The following is a 25,802-nucleotide window of genomic DNA, read 5'->3' as shown; positions in this document are numbered from 1 at the left end:
TTGGCTACTGACATTTCAGACAAACCTTCTTTCTTATTCTCCTGTTTAGTGATGGGTGAATTTATTTGGCAGGCGCGAATTTGCGCGATTCGCCGCCAGTGAATAAATTCGCAAAACGCCCGCGAAAATTCGTGTCAAAAATTCGCAGGCGTCAAAAATGTTTTTTCGAAAAAAACGGGCGCCGGCGTCAAAAACGGGCGCGGCATCAAAAACGAGACGCCGGCGCGATTTCCCAAATTTTTCGCCGTTTCGCAAAATTCGCTAATTTTCCGGCGAAGCGAAACGGTGAAAATTCGCCCATCACTACTCCTGTTCCTCCATATCAGGTGTATAATTTCGAATACTACTTTTATGCTCGTTTAATCGAGTTTTTATGGATCTGCTCGTTTGTCCCACGTAGTTAGTTTTTCGCCTGTTTCTCAAAGGTCGCTGGAAATTTGCGAATTTCGTGGCAAAGTGAAACGGGACAAATTCGCCCATCACTAACATTAATGCCTCCTTTTCTTGTACCAGTAGAAAAAGCAGAGATTCTGTATAATGGAAATGAGCAAGACTTGTAAGAAAAAATCCTACATTAAAGCAGAGAAAGAGATGAGATAATTACACAGTAATTCCTCATGCAGGATTAATTTAGGCACAGAAGAGCAGTATCAGCTAAACTGGGGGTTATTAGGGAACTAAGGCTCAGGAGGGATAAACAAAGTTCCTTTTGGAATAACAATGGTTGAGTTTTAGTTACATTTTTGCAACCTTCAATTCATTATTTACATTATTTCATAAATACATAATTTTATTAGTTTACTTTTATCTACTAAGCGCAGAAAACAAAAGCAATTGTGACTGTAGCATACACATCCAATATAACACTCTGGGGTGGATGGGCGCAAGGTAGAAAGTAGTTTCTATAACATACTAAAAGTTAACTTGAAGGTGAACCACCCTGTTACTAGGGATGTAGCGAACGTCGGAAAAAAAGTTCGCGAACATATTCGCGAACTTGCGCAAAAACGCGAGCGGTTCGCGAACGGTTCGCGAACCCCATAGACTTCAATGGGAAGGCGAACTTTAACATCTAGAAAAGACATTTCTGGCCAGAAAAATGATTTTAAAGTTGTTTAAAGGGTGCAACGACCTGGACAGTGGCATGCCAGAGGGGGATCAAGGGCAAAAATGTATCTGAAAAATCTGCCTGTGTGTGCTTGGAAGAGATAGTGTAGGGGGAGAGCTGTTAGTGATTTCAGGGACAGATGATAGTAAGTTTGCTGGCTAGTAATCTGCTTGATACTGCTCTGTATTGGAGGGACAGAAGTCTGCAGGGATTTGAGGGACATTTTAGCTTAGGTAGCTTTGCTGGCTAGTAATCTACTGTTCTCTTTAAACAACTGCCATACGTTGACCTTGTAGGCATTGTTTGCCCAGTTTTTTTGGACGCAGCCACTGAAGCACAGTTGCCATAAAAAATATGCCATATAAATGCTGAAAATAGTCATTTTTCGCCATACGTTGACCTTGTAGACATTGTTTGCCCAGTTTTTTTGGTTGCAGCCACTGAAGCACAGTTGCCAGAAAAAATATGCCATATAAATGCTGAAAATAGTCATTTTTTGCCATACGTTGACCTTGTAGGCATTGTTTGCCCAGTTTTTTTGGTCGCAGCCACTGAAGCACAGTTGCCAGAAAAAATATGCCATATAAATGCTGAAAATAGTCATTTTTTGCCATATACGTTGAGTCAACGTATGGCAAAAAATTACTATTTTCAGCATTTATATGGCATATTTTTTCTGGCCTCTGTGCTTCAGTGGCTGCGGCCAAAAAAACTGGGCAAACAATGCCTACAAGGTCAACGTATACACTACTACAGCGGTGGATACGGATTACGTAAAATATATGAATGCTGCTTGAAAAAAAGTAACTCAAGTGGTTTTTCTAGAGACGATAATATTATCAATATTTAGACAAAATGTGAACAAGCTCACACAGCTAGATGGCGGGTTGAAGAAAACACTGTGCAAATAATGCCTACAAGGTCAACGTATACACTACTACAGCGGTGGATACGGATTACGTAAAATATATTATGGCTGCTTGAAAAAAGTCACTCCGGTGTTTTTTCTGGAGACGGTAATATTATGGATATTTAGACAGAATGTGAACAAGGTCACACAGCTAGATGGCGGGTTGAAGAAAACAGTGTGCAAATAATGCCTACAGGGCAAATAATGCCTAAAAGGTCAACTTATACACTACTACAGCGGTAGTAAAATAAAAAAAAGTAAAATAAAAAAAAAATGAATATTAAAAAAAAAAAATTAAAGTTGGTGCTGCTGAACTACTAGGAGCAGCAGATTAGCACACCAGTCCCACTCCCCAACACTGCTAGACTAATAGCACTGGGCTCTTATAGTAGTAGTAGTAGTAGTAGTAAAACAACAAAAAAATAAATAAAAGCAGTCCTTACAAGGACTACTGTTATTGCAGCAGTCAGCAGATGAGATCAGAAGCAGGACAGCTGCCCACTGCAGCTACATACAGAGCACTGCAGTAGAAGGTAGATTACTAGCCAGCAAAGCTACCTAAGCTTAAATGTCCCTCAAACCCCTGCAGACTTCTGTCCCTCCAATAACAGAGCAGTATCAAAACGATTACTAGCCAGCAAACTTTCAACTGTCCCTGAAATCACTAACAGGCAGCAGCTCTCTCCCTACACTATCTCTTCAGCACACACAGGCAGAGTGAAAAAACGCTGCAGGGCTTCGGTTTTTATAGGGAAGGGGAGTGGTCCAGGGGAGAGCTTCCTGATTGGCTGCCATGTACCTGCTGGTCTGGGGTGAGAGGGCAAAAAAAAGCGCCAACAATGGCGAACCCAAAATGGCGAACGTCGCGCGACGTTCGCGAACTTCCGGCGAGCGCGAACACCCGATGTTCGCGCGAACAAGTTCGCCGGCGAACAGTTCGCGACATCTCTACCTGTTACTACTGGAAACAGCAGCAAAATCAATAACAAAAACATTTTAAAAATGTAATGTGTTCAGGTACAATAATTAATCAGTGTCTTGCAGCAAATTCTTCCCCATGGCTTACGGTAATTTCTGCAAGAATTTGTTTGCCATTTGCTATGTTTTTGGGAATAAGCATTAAAAAATGTTGTGTGTGTGAGTTTGTGCATTTGTACGTCTGTTTAGATGTTGCTTATGTTCATTTGGGATTAAGCATGCTGCTCCCCATTACAAAAAGAGATCAGTGCTCCCCCAAAATCTCCCCCTAACTGGCCTTCAGGCTGGGCCCCCTTAGCTCATAACAAGGTTACAAATATATACAGGGTCAAACTGGGGAGGTCAGGGCCCACCGGGGTGTGCCAAATCAGGACCCCGGCACCCCGCCAAGGGCCCCAGTCGCAGTCCTCCCTTCCCAGCAAACCACCCTCTGCCCTCTCCTGTCCCCCTAGAAGCATACCTACTTCATGGAGCGAGTGAGCAGGCGGGGCAAGTGGGCGGAACAGGCCAGAGGTCAGGAGCGGAGGGGTCTGGGCCGGCCAAGTCCGATGCTGAATATGTAGAAACATTGGGGTCACCCTGCTATAGTTCCAGGGGTACCCAGGGTACAAATACGCACTCACCCCAAATCACACCCTAACTGACCTTCAGGCTGGGCCCCCTTATCTTATAAAAATATTACAGATAATATAATCCCCTACTGTAAATTATAAGGATATTAGAAGACACTGAGTAGTTCTGTGACCAAATTCACAATTCAGCAGGAACATCCCCCTAAATTTGCTCATAGTCTGTACAGAGAGATCCCATAAAACTATGACAGCATAGGTATTCCCCTGTACTAAGCACAATTCAGCAGGAACAGCCCCTACGTTTGCTCATAGTCTGTACAGAGAGATCCCATAAAACTATGGCAGCATAGGTATTCCTCTGTACTAAGCACAATTCAGCAGGAACAGCTCCTAAGTTTGCTCATAGTCTGTACAGAGAGATCCCATAAAACTATGGCAGCATAGGTATTCCCTGTACTAAGCACAATTCAGCAGGAACAGTCCCCTAAATTTGCTCATAGTCTGTACAGAGAGATCCCATAAAACTATAACAGCATAGGTATTCCCCTATTCTAGCAATACATGGGTGGGGGTTTAATGACTCTGCTGCCTCCTGAAGTCTCCCCCTGGGTCTGATCTTTTAGGTTTGCCCATCTGCTCTATGATGTGTGTCATCATGTCCCGAGACAATTATACCCTTGATGTTCTGTGTCAGTACATATGTACAGTTGTGATAGGGGAATCTGTCCTGTTTCGCCGGAAAATTCACGAAACTCCGGAAAAATCTGCAGCAAATTTTTTTGCATGTCAATTTTTGCAGCAGTTTCGTGAAACAATTCAAAGGTGGCGAAATCCATGCCTGGCGAATAAATTCACCTATCACTAATTTACAGTGCTCAGTGAGTAATACAGTGAGGATGCTATGCACTACAGATATTTGCCTAGGGAGCACAAGCAGGATACACAATGGAAATGGGCAGTAACCCATAGCAACCAACCAGCTGCAGGTTGATCAATAAAAAACACAATAAAACCACACATTTGATTGGTTGCTATGGGTTACCCCCTGGTGAGCCCTGATTTTCGTGGGCCTCCTGACCGAGGCCCCTTTTCTATGGCACTGTGGACGCATCTCACCCTCTCTCACCCAATCACAAGTTAATATTAGAGGTATGGCAGCAGCAAAAGAAGTAGAGGGTGTTTATGTAGAGAGGGAGGGCCCTTCGTAATGCAAGGGGGCCACTGAGGTCAGAGCACTAGTGGGCCCTGGAAGCCCATTCCAATGCTGTCTAAGCACCAGTCTTTGAGCAGCTCATTATTAGGGGCTTCTCAGTGGACTGGCAATTAGTCTTACCAGGTTCTTTAAGAATAGAAGTGACAGGAAGTACTAAAGCGAGAGCTTCTTCATATCCTTGTTTAGTGCCAGGGATAATGGAAACCATAGATATTTCTTAATTACAATAATAGGCAAAAAGTATCATCAGCACAAGCACCTAATTATTCAGCTAATGTTGAAAATGTTGATACCTTTTAAGGTATCATTTACATTCCCATGGGGCGCAAGTGCTAGAGCCCTAGGAAGCTCCTGTATTGAAGTACAATATACCCAGCTGAAGGCTCGACAGTTCTGCTCTACTAAAGCTTTACTAAAGTTTTCTGTTGTTTTATTGCTTTCCTCATTAAAGCAGCCATCCTTGTTCCTTCCATCACTACAGTATATATATCTATTTATCGATGAGCATTGAAGGCGCAACACAAAGAGCGTAGAAAAATATGGCTTTAATGCTGGGACTCATGATACAGTATTTACACAGGGAAAGCCTGAATATTGTACAGTGACTAATGCATGACATGTTAGATATTCAGATTGTTCCTCTGTGTTCACATTATCTTTATGGAATAACAACGATACAATATAGAACTTGTTACGTTTCTCTGTAATAAAGTGCCTGGATTATCACAACCTGAATACAGTGTAGAAAGGGGGTGAGAAGCAAAATATGGAACGGCCACTTTACTTAATGACTTGTACAAAGTTCAAACAAAAGACTGGATAAGTGGGTGGAGCCAGTTTATAGCGTACATAAGGACAAGTATCAGAATGAGGGATTGTAGTAATGAAGAGGCCTTGCATTATAAACCTTTGCCTGTATTCTTTCATATCGTGTTGTTGAAGCTTATCTGCATCCATACACAAATAAAAAAAGTCTACTGGTTAAAGGGGAAGACAGTCAGAGTTCCCTTTGTCTCTACCTGTTATTCAATAAATATAATGAGATATACGCAATGGCTCGTTTAGTTGTAAAAGGGACCAAACACCCTGTAGGTAAGCAAGAGTGCAATATGAGGGTACAGCTTATACAGAATATTTCTTACATGCATATTTGTACGTATACTTACAAGCGGAGCTGCCATCTTGCTTACCTTGTCTATAATAAGAAAGAGGATCTGGGACATGCTATAACCCATGCCCTCAAACTATCCTGTCTATTGATGAAAAATAAACCTACTTCTAGATGAGATGTATCTCCCCTTTAAATGAGTTGATGATGATGAAGTATTCTCTGAGTTCATTTAATATAAATTACAAGATTAATTCCAGTCTTCTCAAATTGTTTTCCTTCTATACATAAGTCAATAAGTCCTTATTTCCAGCATAAGTGATTTAATAGTGTCTGGATCATTATGAGGCTGTTAAAAACCATAGAGAGTCCCATCAATACTGACTCTATGTTTATAAGTTGCTCCATTAAGTGCATCAGACACAAAGGAAAAGGCAAATTAGTACCAAAAAAGGCCTTTTTTTTCGAAAAATCCATTTTTCTTCAATCAACTTGGGTCCACTGATATAGCTTTGTGCCATGGTAGGGCCTCCTTTTAAAGGGGTTCATCTTCAACCTGTGATTCTTAGTCTTGTCTCTTGAAGGGGGGCATTGTTATTCTACAAGCTGAACACAGATTGCTGAACATTGGAATTTTAGTGCCGTTGTGTTCCTAATATGTCAGCCAGCATCCTAATGGCATGTTGTGGTTGGCCAGACGCGTACTCTTCAAGGCTGGGTCCCATTTCTTTATATAGAGTCTTGGCCAGTTTGCTGACCACCTCTTTGAAGTTGCCGTTCCGTCCAGGGAAAACACCGTTTCCTGTGATGTTACACAAGAAATACCAAAGCACCGGTAGAACATGGCGCTCCACAGCCTGAGGCTTCCGTGGGTAGACGGATGTTACAAGCCCTGTGGGTCAGAAGAAGACATGAAACATCACCAACTATGACAGAACCATGTAAATGGGTTCTTGATCAACCTAAGTGGGACCCAGTATTATTAGTGAGAACTGGCCAAAATGATTTAGGATGGTGTACTCTATGTAGACACATACAGGGATCCAAATCTAACTGGTGGATTGCTGGAGCCCAATATGAGAGGAAGAAATGGAATGGCCTTAGTTCAAGGCCAAGAAAACAGTGGTAAGTGGTCAACAGAGTCAACCTTTAACCCATGAATTAAACTGTAAATGCACCGACGAAACACATGAAACTTCTTTCTTTTGTCTTTTTATAAACATGGTTAACAATTGCAATAAAACAACGTTTTTGGTCTCTGTCCGGAGAATTTTTAGGTTGGACCTTTTCAATTAAATAATTTATCAGAAAAAGAGGGAACAATACCCTTGATTGCCTACTTGTAATTACTCGTATGTAGCACTCGTATGCCAAGTCTGGCAGGTGGTTTGGTTACCCATTGATAGTCCAATATTCACCTCATGCTTTGCATATATTGCCTGACCCAATTTGGGTTTTTTGTTATATTTTCTCCTTCTATGGAAATGGGAGGGTGCGCCTGAGGGTGAAGGTGTGGTAGAAATACCAAGGCTTGAAAGCGACCGTTGAATGTTTAACTTAATCTATGTCTAACTAATTGAGACTAATTGAGACTCACTAGCACTCGTTTGCCAAGTCTGGCAGGTGGGCTGGTTACCCATTGATAGCCCAATATTCACCTCATGCTTTGCATTTATTGCCTGACCTAATTTGGGTTCTTTGTCTCCCTGTTCCTAACTTTATTTTAAATGTTCTTCTGGACTCATGATTTTACCTAATTTATTAGTAAAAGCTAAGTTTTAATTTTTTGTTCCTTGAGTCATCGGGTTCTATGATGGGGTGGTGCAACTTTAAGGGTTAATTCTTTTTTCTTTTGAATTACTACTTGTAATTATATCCACTTAGTTATAGCAGAGGTCTGACCTCTGCTATCTAATTTAAGAAGAGATTTTCTATAGAGAGAGAAAGAGAAAGGTTCCCGCATAAAACTAGTTTTTAAATATCGGTCACCAGTAGCCTGAAATTCCTCCCCACCTGTCAGACACACTTATAAATTACAGGATTATTATTTAGTTGATTTGTGGTTTTATAGGATAAGATAGCCTCCTTTATAAGTATAGGATAAGGTAATTTACGAGACCACAGTCACAGTTACCCTGCCTTTACTATGTGATATGATGTCCCAGGTATAGAAAATGATTAGATAGCAAGCTTTGGGACAACTTCATCGTTCTTCACTTCAATTTCCTACTATCTTCTTATGAACTTGAGCGCAGTGTTTGCATAATATATCCTAACTTTTTGCTGGTCACTTAATATTTTTACCTACCTACTATTTATTAATTGAGGATTGGAATTGTACAACTATTTATTGCACTGTACTTACGACCTATGAATTTCTATTTTTGATTAATTGGGATGAATTAATCTAATACTATGGGGCACATTTACTAAGGGTCGAATATCGAGGGTTAATAAACCCTCGAAGTAAAATCGTTCGATCGAAGTAAAAATCGTTTGATCGAACAATGAAATCCTTTGATCGAACAATGAAATCCTTCGAATCGAACGATTCGAAGGATTTTAATCGATCGATCGAAGGATTTTTCTTCGATCAAAAAAACCTTAGAAAACTGATGGAAAAGGTCCCCAAAGCTAACATTGTACCTCGGTAGGTTTAAACTGCTGACGTATGTAGTCGATGTTTTTTTTAAAGAGACAGTATTTCGACTATCGAATGGTCGAATAGTTGAACGATTTATAGTTCGAATCGTTCGAATCGAAGTCGTAGTCGAAGGTCGTAGTAGCCTATTCGATGGTCGAAGTACCCAAAAAATACTTCGAAATTCGAAGTTTTTTTTACTTCGAATCTTTCACTCGAGCTTAGTAAATGTGCCCCTAAGTGTCACATAATTTACTGGATATCATTTTTACAATTAATTTGGCTCATCGATAACTGTTTGCACTGCACTTTAGTTTATCTAATTTAGAGCTAATTGATGGATACAAAATTAAGTAATTATTATATGAGAAGTAATGAATTTTTCCCTACTAAGTATACAAAGTATTAATTCTTATTTAATTAGGATAAGTCATTTTTCACCTTTGATAATTAATTGTCCCGGGTGCACTACAGACCAGCCAATTAGAGGTACTTACAAGGCATATTATATTCTGGCGTTGCACAAATCACTAACTACGAATCCTGTTACTTATACATGTGTCTGACTGGTGGGGAGGAATTTAAGTCTATTGGTGACTGATGTTTAAAAACGAGTTTTATGCGGGGTACCGTTCTCTTTTTCTCTTTATGGAAAATCTCTTCTTTTCAATTAAATGTCAGCCTTAAGCTGGCCATAGACGCAAAGATCTGATTGTACGAATCGAGGATTCATATGATTTTCATACCGTGTGTGGAGAGTCCCGACATTTTTCTGCATGTATTGCTGATCGTACGATTTTCGGTGGGAGACTGTCACTAGCTTTTGTCGGACATAACTATCGTACGATTGCTGCAGTGACGGGCCACGCTGGGCAGGCGCCCTAGGCAGGCCTGGCGTCTGCTTAGCGTGCGCATGCGCGAATTTGTGCTCCCGTACGCATGCGCGAATTGAAGTTCGCGCCCATGCGCAGAAGCGCAAAAACCGAGAAGAAATCCAGAGAGTCGGGCTGAGAAGGGAACCGGACTTGGGGTAGGCGACAGAGGAGGTATGTGCCTGGCACCCTCCCAGCTTTGCGCCCTAGGCACGTGCCTACTCTACCTACCCCTAGTTCTGGCCCTGGATTGCTGTCAGGGGCAGAACATCGCTGATCTTTGCGTCTATGGCCAGCTTTATTCATCTGTCTCTGCACAGATCAGGAACATGTGTCCAAACACACATGAGCATTATGGAAATACACTAAAAGGCACCCTGACTTTCCTCCGACCCATGCAGAATGGCACAGTGTAGCTCCACTTGCACCCATACAATCATCGCTTAGTTCAGATGATCATTAATACTAGGCAGAGGCCTAGTAAAGTGAAGCCCATTATAGGAGAACATAAAGAGCTATAGGCCGACAACTAAGTTTACATAAAGCTGATATATCAGTGCGTGCATACGCCAATCATATGTAATCAATTGAAGAACAGGCAAAATACCCCATGCTTAATGAGGAGCAGATTTACATGTCAATGTGCACAAAATATATGTACAGATATGGGGCCTGTAATCCAGAATACTCAAGACCTGGGGTTTTCCAGATAATGGATTTTTCTGTAATATGGATCTCCATACTTTAAGAGGGTTATTTACTAAAGTCCGGTCAGGCTTTTTGGTGTAAAACTCGGGTTTTTCTTTAGAATTCAAATTTTTTCGGGATTTATTAAAGTCCGATGCTGCAAAAAGTCAGAATCTGAAAATCCACCATCTCATACCTGCCGAGGTTGTATATAAGTCAATGGGAGAGGTCCCTATCCTATTTGGAAATTTCTATGGTCTGAAAATCCGACTATTTCGGCTTTTCAGGCTTTTCGGGAAAAAGCCTTTTCGATTCGGGTTTTTGCTCGATTATATCGATTTTTCCCCTGATCCAATTAATTTGTGTTTTTTTAATAATAAATAAGGTCAAATCGTGGATTCTAGTTTGGTCAGACTTTTTTTACTTAGCTATTCAGAAAAATTCATACTTTTTTAGTAAATAACTAAATAACCCTCTTAGGCAGCTAAAAATGTATTTAAACATTAAATAAACCCATTTGTTTACCTCAAATAAGGATTCATAATATCTTAGTTTGGACCAAGTACAAGGGACTGTTTTATAATTCCAAGTAAAAAGGAAATTATTTTTAAAAGGTTGAATTATTAAACTGAAATGGAGTCTAGGGGAGATGGATTCCCGTAATTTGGAGCTTTCTGGATAACAGGTTTTGGGAAAAATGGATCTTATACCTGCATTTGTGCATTCTACAAGAACAAACCCCACAACTGCAGCACTCAGTATTAATCAGTGCAAGAATATGATTGGCCTGATAACAAACTCAAATCATTTTAGTGGTAAGAGGTAAGACCAGAACATTTTTCTGTTTTGTTTATGAAACTGTCTTTACTCTTAAAGAAACCCAAAAGGTATTTAATGAGCTTCCAATTGAATTTACCAGACAGGCGCTCTGTGATGTCACTCATGGCTCGGCCGCTGATGAAACGGATTCTGCTGGCAAATGGCTGCAACAACCACAAATTGTCTACAAAATTGAAAGGCCAATAATGATATTGTATGGGTGGGAGGCAGACATGATTATATTCATAATAATAATAATAATGTAATAGGCAGTTACACTAAAAGGCATGTTGTTTTCAAGGGTTGAAAATCATTGAACATTTAGAATGAATGTATATTGGGAAGGTGCTTAGAATTATATTTTTATTCACTTTATTTTTGGGTTTATATTGCCTTTAAGGTTGGTAGGCTATTATCCCCATATAATTGTCTTTCCCGCTTGGGTTCAGCAGTGATACCTATGTTAGCAATGAGCGTATCCAGCACCATCACCGCGGCTGTGTAAATCCCAGAATGCTTGGAGTTCAGATTGTCCGTCACCGCCGTTACCATAGGAACCAGAACATGGTGCAGACTCTCCTTCAGGAGCGGGATCATGAGCACCGCCGACTCTAACGCAAATTGATTGACTTTCTTATTGGCGTCTTGCAACCGCCGGTTAAAGGAGTCAAAAATCTGTGTGGGGGGGGGGAAACCCAAAAATATTTACATTTATTGTAAGTCATGAAAAAAACCACTGAACTCCCATAATAATTAATAAAAATGTTCATAAATATGTTTTTGTTAAGACATTTTTATATTACCAGGGTTGGACTGGCCAATCAGGACATGCTGGGTTCTCTAGTCTGTCCATTGCCCTTCCATTATAATAAGCTATTGTAGGAATTTCACACATGAACATCCTGTCCAATCACACAGCAGAGTGCTCCTGTCCAATCACACGGCAGAGTGCTCCTGTCCAATCGCAGTATTTTGTGCTCATAATCTTGGCTCAATCAGAATGCCAGTAGCAGACTAGGGCCCGCATTGCTAGGACTTTATTGTTTTTTAATGGTTGGGTTACAAAGTGCATGGATACACTGAGACTTGTCGGTATTGGGAAAGGCACAATAAAGACGAATCTGCAATTCTATGAAAAGAGAATAGTTCCCCTTTAATGCTTACTGACCTGTGTGATATTAGCGGTGACAAATTTCGGGTTGTTCCTGGAATATTCCAGAACAAGGGTCACACCATCCATTTTGCCCTGAAAGTCCTTGGCCGTTAATAATTTGCTGAGCTCCTTGAGCTGCTCTGTGACCTCCGTGGTCCTGACAGGCTGTCGTTTTGGCACAGGGGACTCTTGAGGTTCTAGTTCTACTTCTGTTGGCCTACTGAAATATTAAAGGGGACAGTGAGCATGCTGGGATTTACTTGTACATTTTTTAATTAAACACTTAGGAACTTATCTAGGGAAGGGAAATGAGAGCAGACAGTAACCCTTCCAACTAGTGGAGTGCGGATCGAGAAATTATCGACCTGCACCCGACCCTAACCCGCACCCTGCCCCCAGTTCCCCCTCTATTTATAGACCCTTCACAAAAGGGGCAGCAGCCAGCCCGAACCCGCGGGTAAACCTGCAAATCCAGCGGGTTTCAGGCCCACCCGCACATCACTACTTCCAACACTTTACCCATGTCTTTATCAATCCTTATATATTAAGTACTATCTAGTGCTACTGTAGGAAATGAGAGCAGAGCAGGCAGTAACTCTTCCAACACTTTCCTCTTGTCTCTGTCCCATATATTAGGCACCTATCTAGTGTTACCAATCCCTATTTCTGTAGGAAATGAGAGAGAGCAGACAGTAACCCTTCCAACACTTTCCTCTTGTCTCTGTCCCAATATATTAGGTACCTATCTAGTGCTACCAATCCCTATTTCTGTAGGAAATAAGAGAGAGCAGACAGTAACCCTTCCAACACTTTCCTCTTGTCTCTGTCCCTATATATTAGGTACCTATCTAGTGCTTCCTGTCCTACAGTGATTCAGAACAGAACCCACCTTTGTTCTGGAGTCGGGCTTTCCTGGGGAAGCACAGTGATGCTCTTCTGGAGAGATCTCTGACACTTGGCAGAAGGGGCTTGTGATAGACTGTCAGTGGCTTCCTAGAATTCATTAGAGGGAAGCTCAGCAGGCATTAGGCTCTATCATTACAGGCAAATTACAAAGGCCGGACATATACCATTATCATGTAAATATTAATTCTCCTTCTGAGTCAACTTTTGGTATGATGTAGAGAGTGATATTCTGAGACAATTAGCAATTGGTTCTCATTTTTATTATTTGGTTTTTTTTTAACGAATTTAGCTTTTTATTCAGCAGCTCTCCAGTTTGAGATTTCAGCAATCTAGTGGCTAGGGTCCAAATTACCCCAGCAACCATGCACTGATTTGAATATGAGACTTGAAAATGGACCGGGGAGGGCCTGAATAGAAAGACAAAGCATTGATCTTAGATGGGTCAATGACCCCCATGTGAAAGCTGTAAAGAGTCAGAAGAAAAAGGAAAGTAATTAAAAAATAAAGAAAGAAATAATACAGACCAATAGAAAAGTTGCTTAGAACTGGCTTAGAACTTAAAAGTGAAATACCCCTATATAGCAGACAGAACTCAGAAGAAGGTGCTATATAAAGTATCTATAAGGAGGCCAACAGGATTTGTTGGGAGCCATGTGGCTACCAGCCTATAGCCCTGTGGCCCAGCACAAGCTAAAACTGGAGGCCACTAATACCTACTAACAATAAGTCTTATGGAAATTGGAAGATATGTCCCTTTTATTCCACAGTTTCACTCTGCCCCTGTATTGTTGCCACTAAGAAGGTCACATACTTTCTGTTTGACGGTGTCTATGAGGTCCCGCAGATCATGAGAAGGAATAAGTCGCTCCATCTTGCTCTCAAACTTTGGGTTTCCCATCAGTAAGCAGAACATCCTGCGCCCATAGAATCTGCAGTACCAAACATTCTTTTATTTTATATTATGTCACAATCTGGGAATCATTCAGTTCAGTGTAATAATGAGTAATATACTACAGGTATTGAATCTGCTATCCGGAAACCCATTTTTCAGAAAGCTCTGATTACAAGAAGACCGTCTCCCATTGACTCCATTTTAATGTTGTACTTTTATTTCTTTTTTTTTAATTTTTAATAATTATTTCCCTTTTCCCTCTAATGATAAAACTATGATATAATTAATCCTTATTACAGGCAAAACAAAACTATTGTGTTTTAATAATGTTTAAAAAACATTTTTAGTAGACTTAAGGTATGGAGATCAAAATGACATCGATGTCACAGGGTACCCCAAATGTTACACTTTTCCTGGCCACCAGAGGAAAATTCGGGTTTCTTGATGACGGCCCTTGCTCTTGAGCCTTGGGGGAAGATTTACTTAAGTCTGAATCTTCACTTGTGAAATCTTCGCGCAACTATGTCAAGACGTTATTTTGTGACAACTACACGTATTTGTCAAAATGCGAAACTTCGTTGACACAAATGAGTGATGGCGTACTTTCGCCAGCGAAAACTTTAGGGAATTTTCTCTAGCGTTACTTTCTTCCTAGTGAAACTTCGTTGACATACTGACATCAATTTAAATTTGGCAGGTACATACTGGTCATATATACAGTATGGGGCAGATTTACTTAAGGTCGAATGTCGAAGTTAAATCCTTCGACTTCGAATATCGAAGTCGAAGGATTTAGCGCTATTCGTTAGATCAAACGATTCGATCTTTTAATCCATTGATCGAACGATTTTTGTTTGACCCAAAAAAGGTCCTTCCCCATAGGCTAACATTGACTTCGGCAGCTTTTAGGTGGCGAAGTAGGGGGTCGAAGTTTTTTCTTAAAGAGACAGTACTTCGACTATCGAATGGTCGAATAGTCGAACGATTTTTAGTTCGAATCGTTCGATTTGAAGTCGTAGTTGAAGGTCAAAGTAGCCAATTTGATGGTCAAAGTAGCCAAAAAAATCATTCGAAATTCGAAGTTTTTTTTTCTTCTATTCCTTCGCTCGAGCTAAGTAAATGGGCCCCTATGTGTTTATTAGTGATGGTGAAATTGCTGGAAGTGCCCGCTTATTATTAAAATGTCCAAGGAAGCAAAATAAAGACAAAAGAGATCCTCTATTGTCCTAGACATGAGCCCACCCTAAAACAAATGTGACATGCCCCTCAAATTGTTTAAAAAATGATCCACATTAATACAGGAAAAAATGCCAGCGTTTTGCCTTTTTAATCACTTTTTTGGAGAACAGGATATGATGTCACTGACATAATAATATTGAGGATGTAGCTTCATATTATCAATTCGCCAGTCAGAACCTTGCGAAATAGATTTTGGCGAAAAGAGTAACTTACAGAAAAGTTAATGTTTTGATAAATTTGTCAGATTAACGATCGTTCGCCTGGGCGAAACGGTGCGAAACTTCTCTTGCGCTGAGCTATTTCGTTAGCGAATTGTCTAACTTGTCTTTTAGTAATTAGGCAACGTTGTTGCGAATGGTAATTTTTACGAATTTTCGTAAAAAAAACCTAAATTCGCCCTTTAATAAATGTGCTGCATATAGAGAAGCACTTACCTGGTGTCCTGCTGCCCATCTTGGTTCAGTTTGACCACTGTGCGCAGCAATGTGTCGTTACTCTCCCTACTTCCAGACAAGAGCCTCTCCGCCCCCAGCTGTTCCATCACATTGAAAAGATATTTAGCCGTACACTTCCGCACCGAGCTGTTCCGGTGGCTGCAAAGGAAGCATCGCATAAAGGAATGACAATGACATTCCCTGTGAAGTACAGTCTGCAGTTGGCTGGGGATGATGGAAGTTTGAAATCTAGAGAGTGCATACAGTATACTCATGTAGAAGCATACTGTATATGCTATGGTTTAATAATGTGACCCAAACAAGAGGACATTGGCAGGTCGTCTCATTTTAAAAAAAGACATTTGTATATGACAAGAAATGTGCAAGGGACATCATTTGCCATCACTTCTCTTCTCTCTGTTCTCCAGAGTATGAAACCAGGAAATTGGGAGGAAACTTGCGACCTGTGGGCAAAACTCCACTGCCATTGGCAGGGGGAATACATATCTGAATAAAAAAGAGTTTCGCCCTCAAGGATCTCACAAGGGCCACTCCTTCTCTGACTCAAACCCTTGAGAACAGAATTATTGGTAAAAGTATCAGAACTGTGGTAAATGCTAATAAGCTTTATAGCCTAGAGACTGAGCAGGATACACCCACACACCTGATACCTCCAGCCATCAGCGCCGGCAAAGCCTTTGACGGGCTCACATTTTCCACCATGATACTGAGGGATTTCTCAGATTCTTCCCGAATAAACTCATTGGTGTCCCCAATTTTGTGGAGAAGAATGCGGGAAATCTCATCTACCTCCGGGTCCATGCTCTTCTTTAGGTGTTTAAAAAGGTCCCCTATGGTCCGAATGGCATGACGGGACACCTTGGAACGTAGATTGCTGACCTGTAGTTAAAGATTGCATCATGTTTAGTATGTGTACAGCATCTACTGACCTGTAGTTCACCATATTTAGTGTGTGTAGAGCATCTACTCTACACACAGAGTAAGAAAATTTTGTTTCCCTCACACCTGCATGTTGTCTGCAATGGTTGGCAGGTGTAATGATGTTGTTCTACTTGGACTGACCAACCTAGAACTTCCCAACAGTTGGCAGTGTTGTGCCGGGGGCTTCCAGCCAGGAACTCTGCAAGAATTGCCAACAGTAGTCTACATAACTTTTTTTTTTTCAAGAAATGGCCAGTCTTCCTGGCACTGCCAAACTAGAATACCCCAGCAGTAGCTTTCATAAGTGGTCAATATTTCCAAGCATCGTCATCAAATATTGGCTTCCGATCACTACATTCTAAAAAAAAGTAGATGGAACCAGAAATTGGCCTGAATCTCCATCAGAGGCACATTATATATCAGGGAAAGACCAGTTATGTCTTTAGTAGCTTAAAAGTTTGTATATGTATATTGTTTGCCATGAGTATGACCCAACCACACAAAACAGGTCAAATGTATGAACATTTCTTGAGCATTAGCCCAAACTGTAACAACTGCCAAGACCTGTATATTGGTCTCCATATATAATAAACAAAAAAAATACCTCTCTGGTCACTGACGCAGAGACATCATGGAGGCGGGAGTAGAGTACGTCGGGGTGACAGGATGACAGGCACTTCACACTACTGAGACCCTTCTCCTTTTGCTCCCTATAAAGATCAACACAACAGAATATTATTTCTCCTCTCTGAGGGTGGGACTTCTCTGCTGCACAGGATGGGATTTGTGCTCAGCTCTGATTGGCAGGTGCACTCCCCTATCTATTAGGGTAGGAAAGCCCACTCTAACATACTAGAGAGCAGAAAGCACACTCTGCATGGAAAAATGTCAGCTCTCTTGTAATTTAAATAATGCAGAGAATTAGTATCACTTAAGGATATAAAACCCTAGAAACCACCCAAACTGGAAGCAACAAAAGTAGAGGTCCAGCAGCCTTTGACTATGAGTGGAATGGAATGCTGGGAGTTTTAGTTTAAGACCATCTGGAGGAACTGCACTTAAATAAAATTCCACTCTCACCAATCTTTGTTGTTGAGTTGCCGTAGGGCTTCGATCAACCCTTGCTCGGGGTGAGACATAGGACCAATGCTTTGCCCTCCATTCTCAGAGTCCGAGTCCCACTCTAAGCAATCCTGGAAGTAGGCAGGCAGGGAATAGGCTGAAAGAGAATAAAGTTCCAGGGCTGTTAGAGAAGGTTCTGCTGTAGAAATTAGTACAAGGGACCCCATCATTTATATATGTTTGTACTAAAGGGGAAGTAGAATGACTGACTACCGTTCTGTCCGTAAAATTACAGTCTTTATTGGCTGTACATTTAAAAATAGGCAGAAGGACCAAGGCCTTACGCGTTTTGGGCTCTTACACCCTTAATCATAGGCCTAAGATTAAGGGCTTAATGCATAAGACTTTGGTCCTTCTGCCTGTTTTTAAATGTGGTGCCAATAAAGACTATAATTTTACTTTAGCTGGAATAGGGGCTGCTGTCCATTTTTGTGATTACTGAGGCTTTGGACTTTGGAGCCCTCCACTTTGAATATGAGCAGGGAGCAGCTACATTTTGTATATTCTATACCAGGGATCCCCAAACTTTTTTACCCACATTTAAATGTAAAAAGAGTTGGGGAGCAACACAAGCATGAAAAAAAGTTGCTGGGGATGCCAAATAAAGGATAAAATTGGTTATTTAGTAGCCCTGTGTGGACTGGCAGCATACAAGAGGCTTTGTTTGGCCATAAATCTGTTATATATTCAACTAAAACTTGCCTCCAAACCTGGAATTCAAAAATAAGCAGCTGCATTGAGGCCACAGGGAGCAGCATCCAACGGGTTGGTGAGTAACATGTTGCTCACGAGCCACTGGTTGGGGACCAATGGTCTATACCATTGTGCCACACTACAAGCCAGATTCGGGTAACTGGCTATTGATCAGCTGAACATTCTGCCACTTTTCAAAGGGAGATGAGTAGCTCAAATCTCTCAAGGGCTCTCTCCTGAGTTTGTGAGAGCTCAAGTCTGTGACCAAACTCATGGCTAAGGGCATATGTAGTAGATCCTTTGCTGGCACAGAAATGCTAGTGCCTACATTGTGTGCCTGTCACTCAATGCACACAGAGCAAATTTTGGCCTCAAAATACTCACACATGCAATGCTGTACCAACATCTACTCTAGTGTTCAGTGACAGGTGGAATGGCAGAGATTGGGCAGTCACTGACAGAAACACTGCCAGGGAAGGATCCATAATGTGTGCCCTTAGCCAGAGGCAATTCTGACCCCTAATGTGCTGAAATGCCGCCCTTACCTATGTCAGGTCAGAGGGGGCCTGGGGCGGATTGCAGAACGTGCAATTTCCGAAGTGCCAGTTCCACCCCTGGTAACTTGTGGGGCAATGTCACCTGAGCTCTAAGCATGAACTGTAAGGGGCTGCCCGTGAGTCAGCTTGTCTCATTGCTGCTGCACAGGGTTGCAATTTTAACATCCTCCTATTTTTTACCCCAGTGGTGAATCCAGCTCTTAAGAATTACTCCAGGTGGGGGAGCAGCTCCCCATTGCCCCATGCCCTCTTTATCTATAATTCTGCAAATGCATCAAAAATTTCCCCTTTAATCCTTTTTGTACAAAACCCAGCTCCTGCCACATTATATAACTAGTCCCTACCTGATGCATGCCGCATGTCACTGGCTGTAGGGTCTTGGTTTACAGATGAAATGCTGGGTAGGGACGTGCGACTCACAAATTTGGTGGCAGAGTAACTGGCTGTGGTTCGGCGTTTATCCGAGGCTCCTGGTATTGTAGCAGCACCACTTAGACTGGTGGACACAGATGATGAAGGGTCTGTAAAGAGGAGGAGAAAAAAAATAACATATTTGCAATAAAGTACCCTTACAACATCAATATCTGGGTTCAGCAACCAACTGTACTTTTGCATGACTGACCCATAGCAGAAGCAAGGCGTTGAACCTATTCAATACTGATCAGTCTTGCAAAAATAGTTGGTATGCAAAATCTGAAGCTGAAATAGAATAAAGCATCCTGAGAAGTAAGGAGGAACTATATATATATATATATATATATATATATATATATATATATATATATATATATATATATATATATATATAAAGCTTTACAGTGACAGGTGGTATGATCACAAAGCTACATATAGATATACTCTCAAAAGTGATCCTTTATTGCCTCCAAGAGGTTTCAAACTATTGGGAATTATTTTGGGATTATTTGGGATTATATTGGGATTTATTTGGAGTTGCATTTACCTGATTGGACAATGGGGGGGATCTAAAGGGGTTTCAATAAATCTCTATTGAGTGAGAATAATTTATAAACTGGCCCTTCAAGCTATGAACTTTAGAGAGAGAGAGAAACCATCAATAGAGAGGAACAACCCCTCCAAGGCTTGAAGAAGACTTCTATAAGGAACTGCTCTCTCTCTCCCACTCTACACACATTATTTGAATAATACGCTATTCTTCTTGAATAATACGCTATTCTTCTTGAAATTCCTAATCCTCTGATTTTACAAAGAGTAATTCAGGTAGAAATCTCTTTTTGGACTGCGAGCATAGTTTTTCTTACAGTGCCCCACGCCCCCACCCCATGCATCCGTGACTGCCATTTTATATCTGAAAACTTGGGTGGATCCACTAAGAGAATGATAATCGCTAACTATCAATGGTTCAAAGGTGACCTTGAAGCACCACAGATACAAAAGATTTTGTCAGGCTTGTAACCATTCATTTACTTGTAGGACTCATCTGTTTGGTGGCTCTGCATATAGCTCCCTGGTGGTTCCAGAATCACCTTTCAACATTTTACTAATAAAAAAACAGGACAATTTTGCTCAATCTGCCCTTAGTATTCCTAGTAACACCAGATATGCCAGTGATCTGCCTGAAGCCCTGCCTGCTCTCCAGTAAGCCCTGACCAATTTTGGCAGACTAGATGAGGACCATTTGTAGATTCTAGTTCTCTCTCATTGGTTAGCTGGCCTCCCTTATGGTTGAGGTGACTTACAGCATAGACACAGAACACACCGGCACAACATGGGTAATTCTAGCAGGTTTAACCTTGCTCGTTTATTGCGGATGCAACGTTTCGGGGCATGACCCCTTTCTCAAGCATACCGGATATTAGTGCACATAAAAATTTAAAAGCATAGCAATTAAGTTAATTAGTGAAACATGTTACATTCAATTAATGAGAATAAGTGCAAGTGCATACATATAGGCCAGAACGAAAAATTACTCCAAACTACAAAAATTTCAGGGAAAAGTCCATGAAAAATCCTTAGAAAATTTTTTTTAGAAAAAATTTTTTTTTGAAAAAAGTGACAAAAAATTGCTGTGTTCGTTTTATAAAAATATATAAAAACGAATAAAAATATATTTTGGCCCATACTTGCGCTACTTTTATTTGTATTGATATAAAACTGTGTTCAACAATAATTATTAAATAAATTATTAAAAAAGTGACAAAAAGTTGTGGAGTTCGTTCAATACAGATGAATAAAACCGAATAAAAATATATTTCAGTCCATTCTTGCGTTGCTTGTATTTTTTTTCTAAAATATTTTTTCTAAGGATTTTTCATGGACTTTTCCCTGAAATTTTTGTAGTTTGGAGTAATTTTTCGTTCTGGCCTATATGTATGCACTTGCACTTATTGTCATTAATTGAATGTAACATGTTTCACTAATTAACTTAATTGCTATGCTTTTAAATTTTTATGGCACTAATATCCGGTATGCTTGAGAAAGGGGTCACGCCCCGAAACGTTGCATCCGCAATAAACGAGCAAGGTTAAACCTGCTAGAATTACCCATGTTGTGCCGGTGTGTTCTGTGTCTACGCTGTTTTTGAGGTTGCCCAATTCCTCTAACATCGAGCACCTGGGATTCGTTTGATTTTGGACGGCCAGGGTGTGCGAGTGTAAGTTTTTCTTTTTTGCATTTATCTCGAGGTGACTTACAGTCCAGGCAGATTCCTCCCGGATCCCCAAACTGTAGCCGTTCCCAGAGCTGTTGTTTGTTCTTCCTTTTATTCTGCAAAATATTCTCCATCTCCAGCTGCTTCTGCCTCATCTTGTCCTGGGCTGACTTGGATATAGTGAAATTTATCTGGAATGGCAACCGTAACAGACAGGAATGACTCTGGATCACATTCCAAAAAGGGAGTGGGGCCAGTCCCTAGCTCAGCCTTGGACCTTGATTATAAGCCTTGAAGGTATTCCCTTTCTAAAATGACATCCCTTCCAGTGAAGAATAATGGTGCCAAATAAGAGTGTAGATGTCAGTGATTTAGGCTGAATGTGCCATCGTTTCCAGAAACACTATGGTGGAACAGACCGCTGATACAGTATTCGAGTCAGGACTTTTTCAGCAAAATTTAGATTCAGCATAATCCAGATGCCTGGTCAAATCAGATCTGAATCCTTGAAATCATTTGACCTCTCATTACTCAAACATGGAAGAAATGTGTAACTGCGCACTGTTTGTGCAGTTGTCTTTGGCTCTTCCTGGTCCTAATTTGTACATGCAAATTATGGTATGGATTATGGTATGGATTAGGATTGAGGCCGAATCTTTCATCAAGGATTTGGGATTTGGCCAAACCCCACAATCGTGGGTTCAATGCATCCCTAATTTAAACAAAGAGAAATTGGAATCTCCCCTATGGAAATTTGGTATTTAACTCAATAGTGTTACATTATGAACAGTAGGGGTCAGTGCTGTTCTACACTGGACCTGGTCTATAATCCCATTTAAGTGAATACATACCCTTCCTGTGTTTTCTTTCCCCTCTTCATTCGACTGAGAAAACTCTGTCCCATCTCTCCCCAAGCTGAAGGAAATTGGATTTGATTCCATATATGTCCCAGAATCCTTTGCGACCTGCTGATCTTGGTACGAGACAGACTCCAGATCTCGGCTCTCTAGGCAGAACAGGCAATGCAAAAGTAAAAGTGCTCAGAAGATTAATTTTACATGATTTGTTTCAAAGGTTTACATTATAATAAGAGTGTGGATAGTCAGTAATTGGCTGGTCTATGGTTAAGGAACATTTGTCAGTAATGAGAGCAGGTTGGTAGAAATTGGGTTTTACCTAGTGGTCAGCACAGGATATTGCAACTTTTTAGCAATTGACTTTTTAGAAAAAAAAAACAATTGTTCTATATACAGTTTATAGCAAATTTACAGGTATATCATTTCTTGCAAATACTTAAACATGCATTTGTTATCAGGAAGAAAAATACATAAATCATTATTTGTGTCACTCACCCAACTGTTTAATTGACTTTTCTTCAGGGATCCTGCTCTGGTTAGAACTGTAAATGGAAGAATTGGGAAGTATGGAATTAAAAGTTTTAAGTGCAGTGGTATTAGAATCCAACAGATCTGCACCGGTTCTGTATTTATCCTGCCATGTTTTCTGGGGATTTCAATTGTTTCTACATTTATCCTGCCTTGTGTTCTAGGGGTAATAGGGTTCTAGGGTTGCCATCGGCCGGTATTTTACTGGCCTGGCCGATAAAAATGATGGCTGATCGCAATGTTATTAATAGGGAAACAATTTAAATATATATGAAGGCCGATATTTTTTTCTGGAAAAGGTGGCAACCCTAATTATACATGAAAACTGGGCCACTATTGGGGGGCAAAGGGGGATACTGTTGTACTGGGCCTGGGCCTAAAGGGGGGCTCGGCTGTGATGCATATGAAATAGTTTGGCCCCCCTAGCACTAAAGCCGAGCCAGACCCGCCAAAGTCCCGAAGAGCCAAAGTCCTGAAAAGCCGAAGAGCCAAAGTCCCAAAGCTTCAAAAGACCCGAAGCCACGAAAGGAGCCGAAGTTGAAGTCCCGAAGTCAAGAAAAGACCCAAAGTCACAAAAGAAGCCGAAGTTGAAGTCCTGAAGCCGCAAAAAGACCCAAAACCACAAAAGGAGCCAAAGTTGAAGTCACAAAGCTGTGAAAAGACCCAAAGCCACGAAAAAAGCTGAAGTTGAAGTCCCGAAGCCGCAAAAAAGACCTGAAGCCATGAAAGTAGCCGAAGCTGAAGTCCTGAAGCCACGAAAGGAGCCAAAGCAGCAGAAAATGTTGTTGTACGGGGCCTCGTGTTGGCCCTGCATAAAATGGCACTGTATTTATCCTGCTGTGTGTTCTAGGGAACAATACATTAAAATAGCAGTATATTTATCCTGCTTTGTGTTCTAGGGAATAATACATAAAAATGGCACCTTATTTATCCTGCTGTGTGCTCTGGAGTACTTTAAATTGAATTGGCACTGTATTCATCCTGCCATGTACACTTGGGTATTATACATGGAACTGACACTGTATTTAAAGCCTTCCCAAACACAAAAATCATACTCCAGCTATGGGGAGAGATTAGAAAGCTTAGATGTGGCACACAAACAAAACCACTGATGCATATGGAGCATAAATATTTAGATTACAAACTTCTAATGTTACAGGCAGTGTCGGACTGGCCCACCGGGATACCAGGAAAACTCCCAGTGGACCCAGGTGTTAGTGGGCCCTCTTGTTTCTGAACATTTGGCCTATTTCATGGTCATTCCCTATTTCTTTATGAGGAAAAATGCTTAATAATGGGAGAATATTGTAAGTATATATAAAAGACTAGGAGAATAAAGAGATTGAGTGAGTAGAGAAGGAACAATAGTTTGGAAAGGTCCCTTGTCTAAGGTTTTCTGGTGGGCCCAAGGTCTAAGGCTTTCTGATGGGCCCCCGGCATCCCAGTCCGACACTGGTTACAGTGGGCAACAGGGGAAAATATGAGATAATGATGATATCCATTTCCATTGTCTCTGAGTAACAAATGGTTGGTTCCATGTAGTTTGGGGAAAGGCCCATCCTTATGAATAGATGCAATACTCACCTTTCCTGTCCTCGGCACTGTTTTGGATTTGGTATATCTCTGTGAGTCTGAAAGGAGGGATCCCCCATTGGCTCAGAAACTATTACCATGGATTTGGGGATTGGGGGGATCACAGTTCCGCTAAGTGCTGTCCACTTCTTTTCGGTACTGTAACGTGGGTGCTGTAGAGAGTTGTGGAGCTGCAAGACATCAGATTTTTTAGTGTTTGTAATTAAACATTTTAAAGAGCAAATATTCACTCTTTATTCACATCTCTCAAGCAAAAACACTGATTCATGCTTCTTGTTTTTAGTAAGCATATCTGTCACCCTCCAGTTGGCATGTAGCACAGCAGCTGGTACTGAGTATTATCTTGGAGCTGCTGTACGTGGTTTCTATATTCCCCACTGACAGACATATGGGTGGGGATAGACTGTACAGCACTGTTACCATTAGGACTCGTAGTGTAGGGGAAATGTCATTTAGTAGCCCGGCGACTAATCTCCCTGAACGGCTTCCCCCTGTCTTCCGCCTGCTACAATGAAAAAACGCCTACGGCATGGCACTAGCTGTGCTTCGTTTTCCGAAGTCGCTCAGTTTCCTCGTGAGGCAACTTCGGACGACTTAGGAAAACTAAGCACCGCGAGTGCCATGCCAGTGCCCCGAATCTCCAGGTGTGACCTTACCCTTATACTCATGTATCTATAGTTAAGTCTGGGATGAACAAGTGGGGCAGTATATGGCCCCATTCAAATCACCTTTATGTCAAACAATAGTATCAACAGCAGTACCTCCACAGATGCTGGAGATTGTCCATCTGAACTTTCCGGGAACATTAGAGCATCAGTGAATGTGTTACAGGTCTGAGTTGCAGATTCTGTTAATGCTGCAGTTTGTGGTGTCGGGCTCCTCTGTGGACTCCGTTGTATTGGGGGCACTGGTGGTGTTGCATTCAGCAACCTCAGGGAGGCGCTTCTTGGAACAGCAGGTTTAAGCGGGGGCCCAGCTGAATTGGCACCATCATTTGGGACTAATGGAACAAAGAGAAAATATGATATACGTTAATTTTTTTGTAGGCTAGAATTGTTGGGAATTAGTCTGTTTTTGTTATAATCATCTACAAATGGTAGAGCTCTGAGTACAACCCAAAGGGAGAGGCCAAACTAACCTGAATCTAATCAGAAAACTGACAGCCCTGTGGCCTATTAATGTATTTCAAATGTTTATTGAGACAGCTTGAAAGTTAGAACTTTGACAAAGCTTGACCAACCTAAAGCCAATGAAGACATTGGAATGCTTAGGGAGCAGCTAGGGTTGCCACCTTTTTAATAACATTGGCTGAGCTGGTAAAATGCCGACCAGGTGGCAACCCTAGGGGC

General features: G+C 41.1%; 1 protein-coding gene across 1 annotated transcript in view; it reads right to left on the bottom strand.

The window, feature by feature from the left end:
• Window positions 1-5,311: 5,311 nt before the first annotated feature.
• togaram2.S (TOG array regulator of axonemal microtubules 2 S homeolog) overlaps window positions 5,312-25,802 on the bottom strand; it is a 36,378-nt gene continuing 15,887 nt past the window's right edge. Inside the window, exons 5-20 of the mRNA XM_018264910.2 lie at window positions 25,215-25,453; window positions 24,445-24,623; window positions 22,828-22,874; window positions 22,327-22,481; window positions 21,519-21,666; window positions 19,191-19,367; window positions 17,555-17,693; window positions 17,079-17,184; window positions 16,197-16,432; window positions 15,533-15,691; window positions 13,779-13,896; window positions 12,951-13,054; window positions 12,077-12,281; window positions 11,367-11,583; window positions 11,006-11,092; window positions 5,312-6,781 (exon numbers count right to left, since the gene is read on the bottom strand). Of these exons, the coding sequence (XP_018120399.1) occupies window positions 6,525-6,781; window positions 11,006-11,092; window positions 11,367-11,583; window positions 12,077-12,281; window positions 12,951-13,054; window positions 13,779-13,896; window positions 15,533-15,691; window positions 16,197-16,432; window positions 17,079-17,184; window positions 17,555-17,693; window positions 19,191-19,367; window positions 21,519-21,666; window positions 22,327-22,481; window positions 22,828-22,874; window positions 24,445-24,623; window positions 25,215-25,453 (2,573 nt within the window). The 3' untranslated portion in view covers window positions 5,312-6,524. The remainder of the gene's footprint in view (window positions 6,782-11,005; window positions 11,093-11,366; window positions 11,584-12,076; window positions 12,282-12,950; window positions 13,055-13,778; window positions 13,897-15,532; window positions 15,692-16,196; window positions 16,433-17,078; window positions 17,185-17,554; window positions 17,694-19,190; window positions 19,368-21,518; window positions 21,667-22,326; window positions 22,482-22,827; window positions 22,875-24,444; window positions 24,624-25,214; window positions 25,454-25,802) is intronic.

This window comes from Xenopus laevis, chromosome 5S (assembly GCF_017654675.1).
Source record: "Xenopus laevis strain J_2021 chromosome 5S, Xenopus_laevis_v10.1, whole genome shotgun sequence".
NCBI lineage: Eukaryota > Metazoa > Chordata > Amphibia > Anura > Pipidae > Xenopus > Xenopus laevis.
The sequence above is the reverse complement of the archived record's forward strand: the minus strand, read 5'-3'. Positions and strand labels throughout refer to the sequence as shown.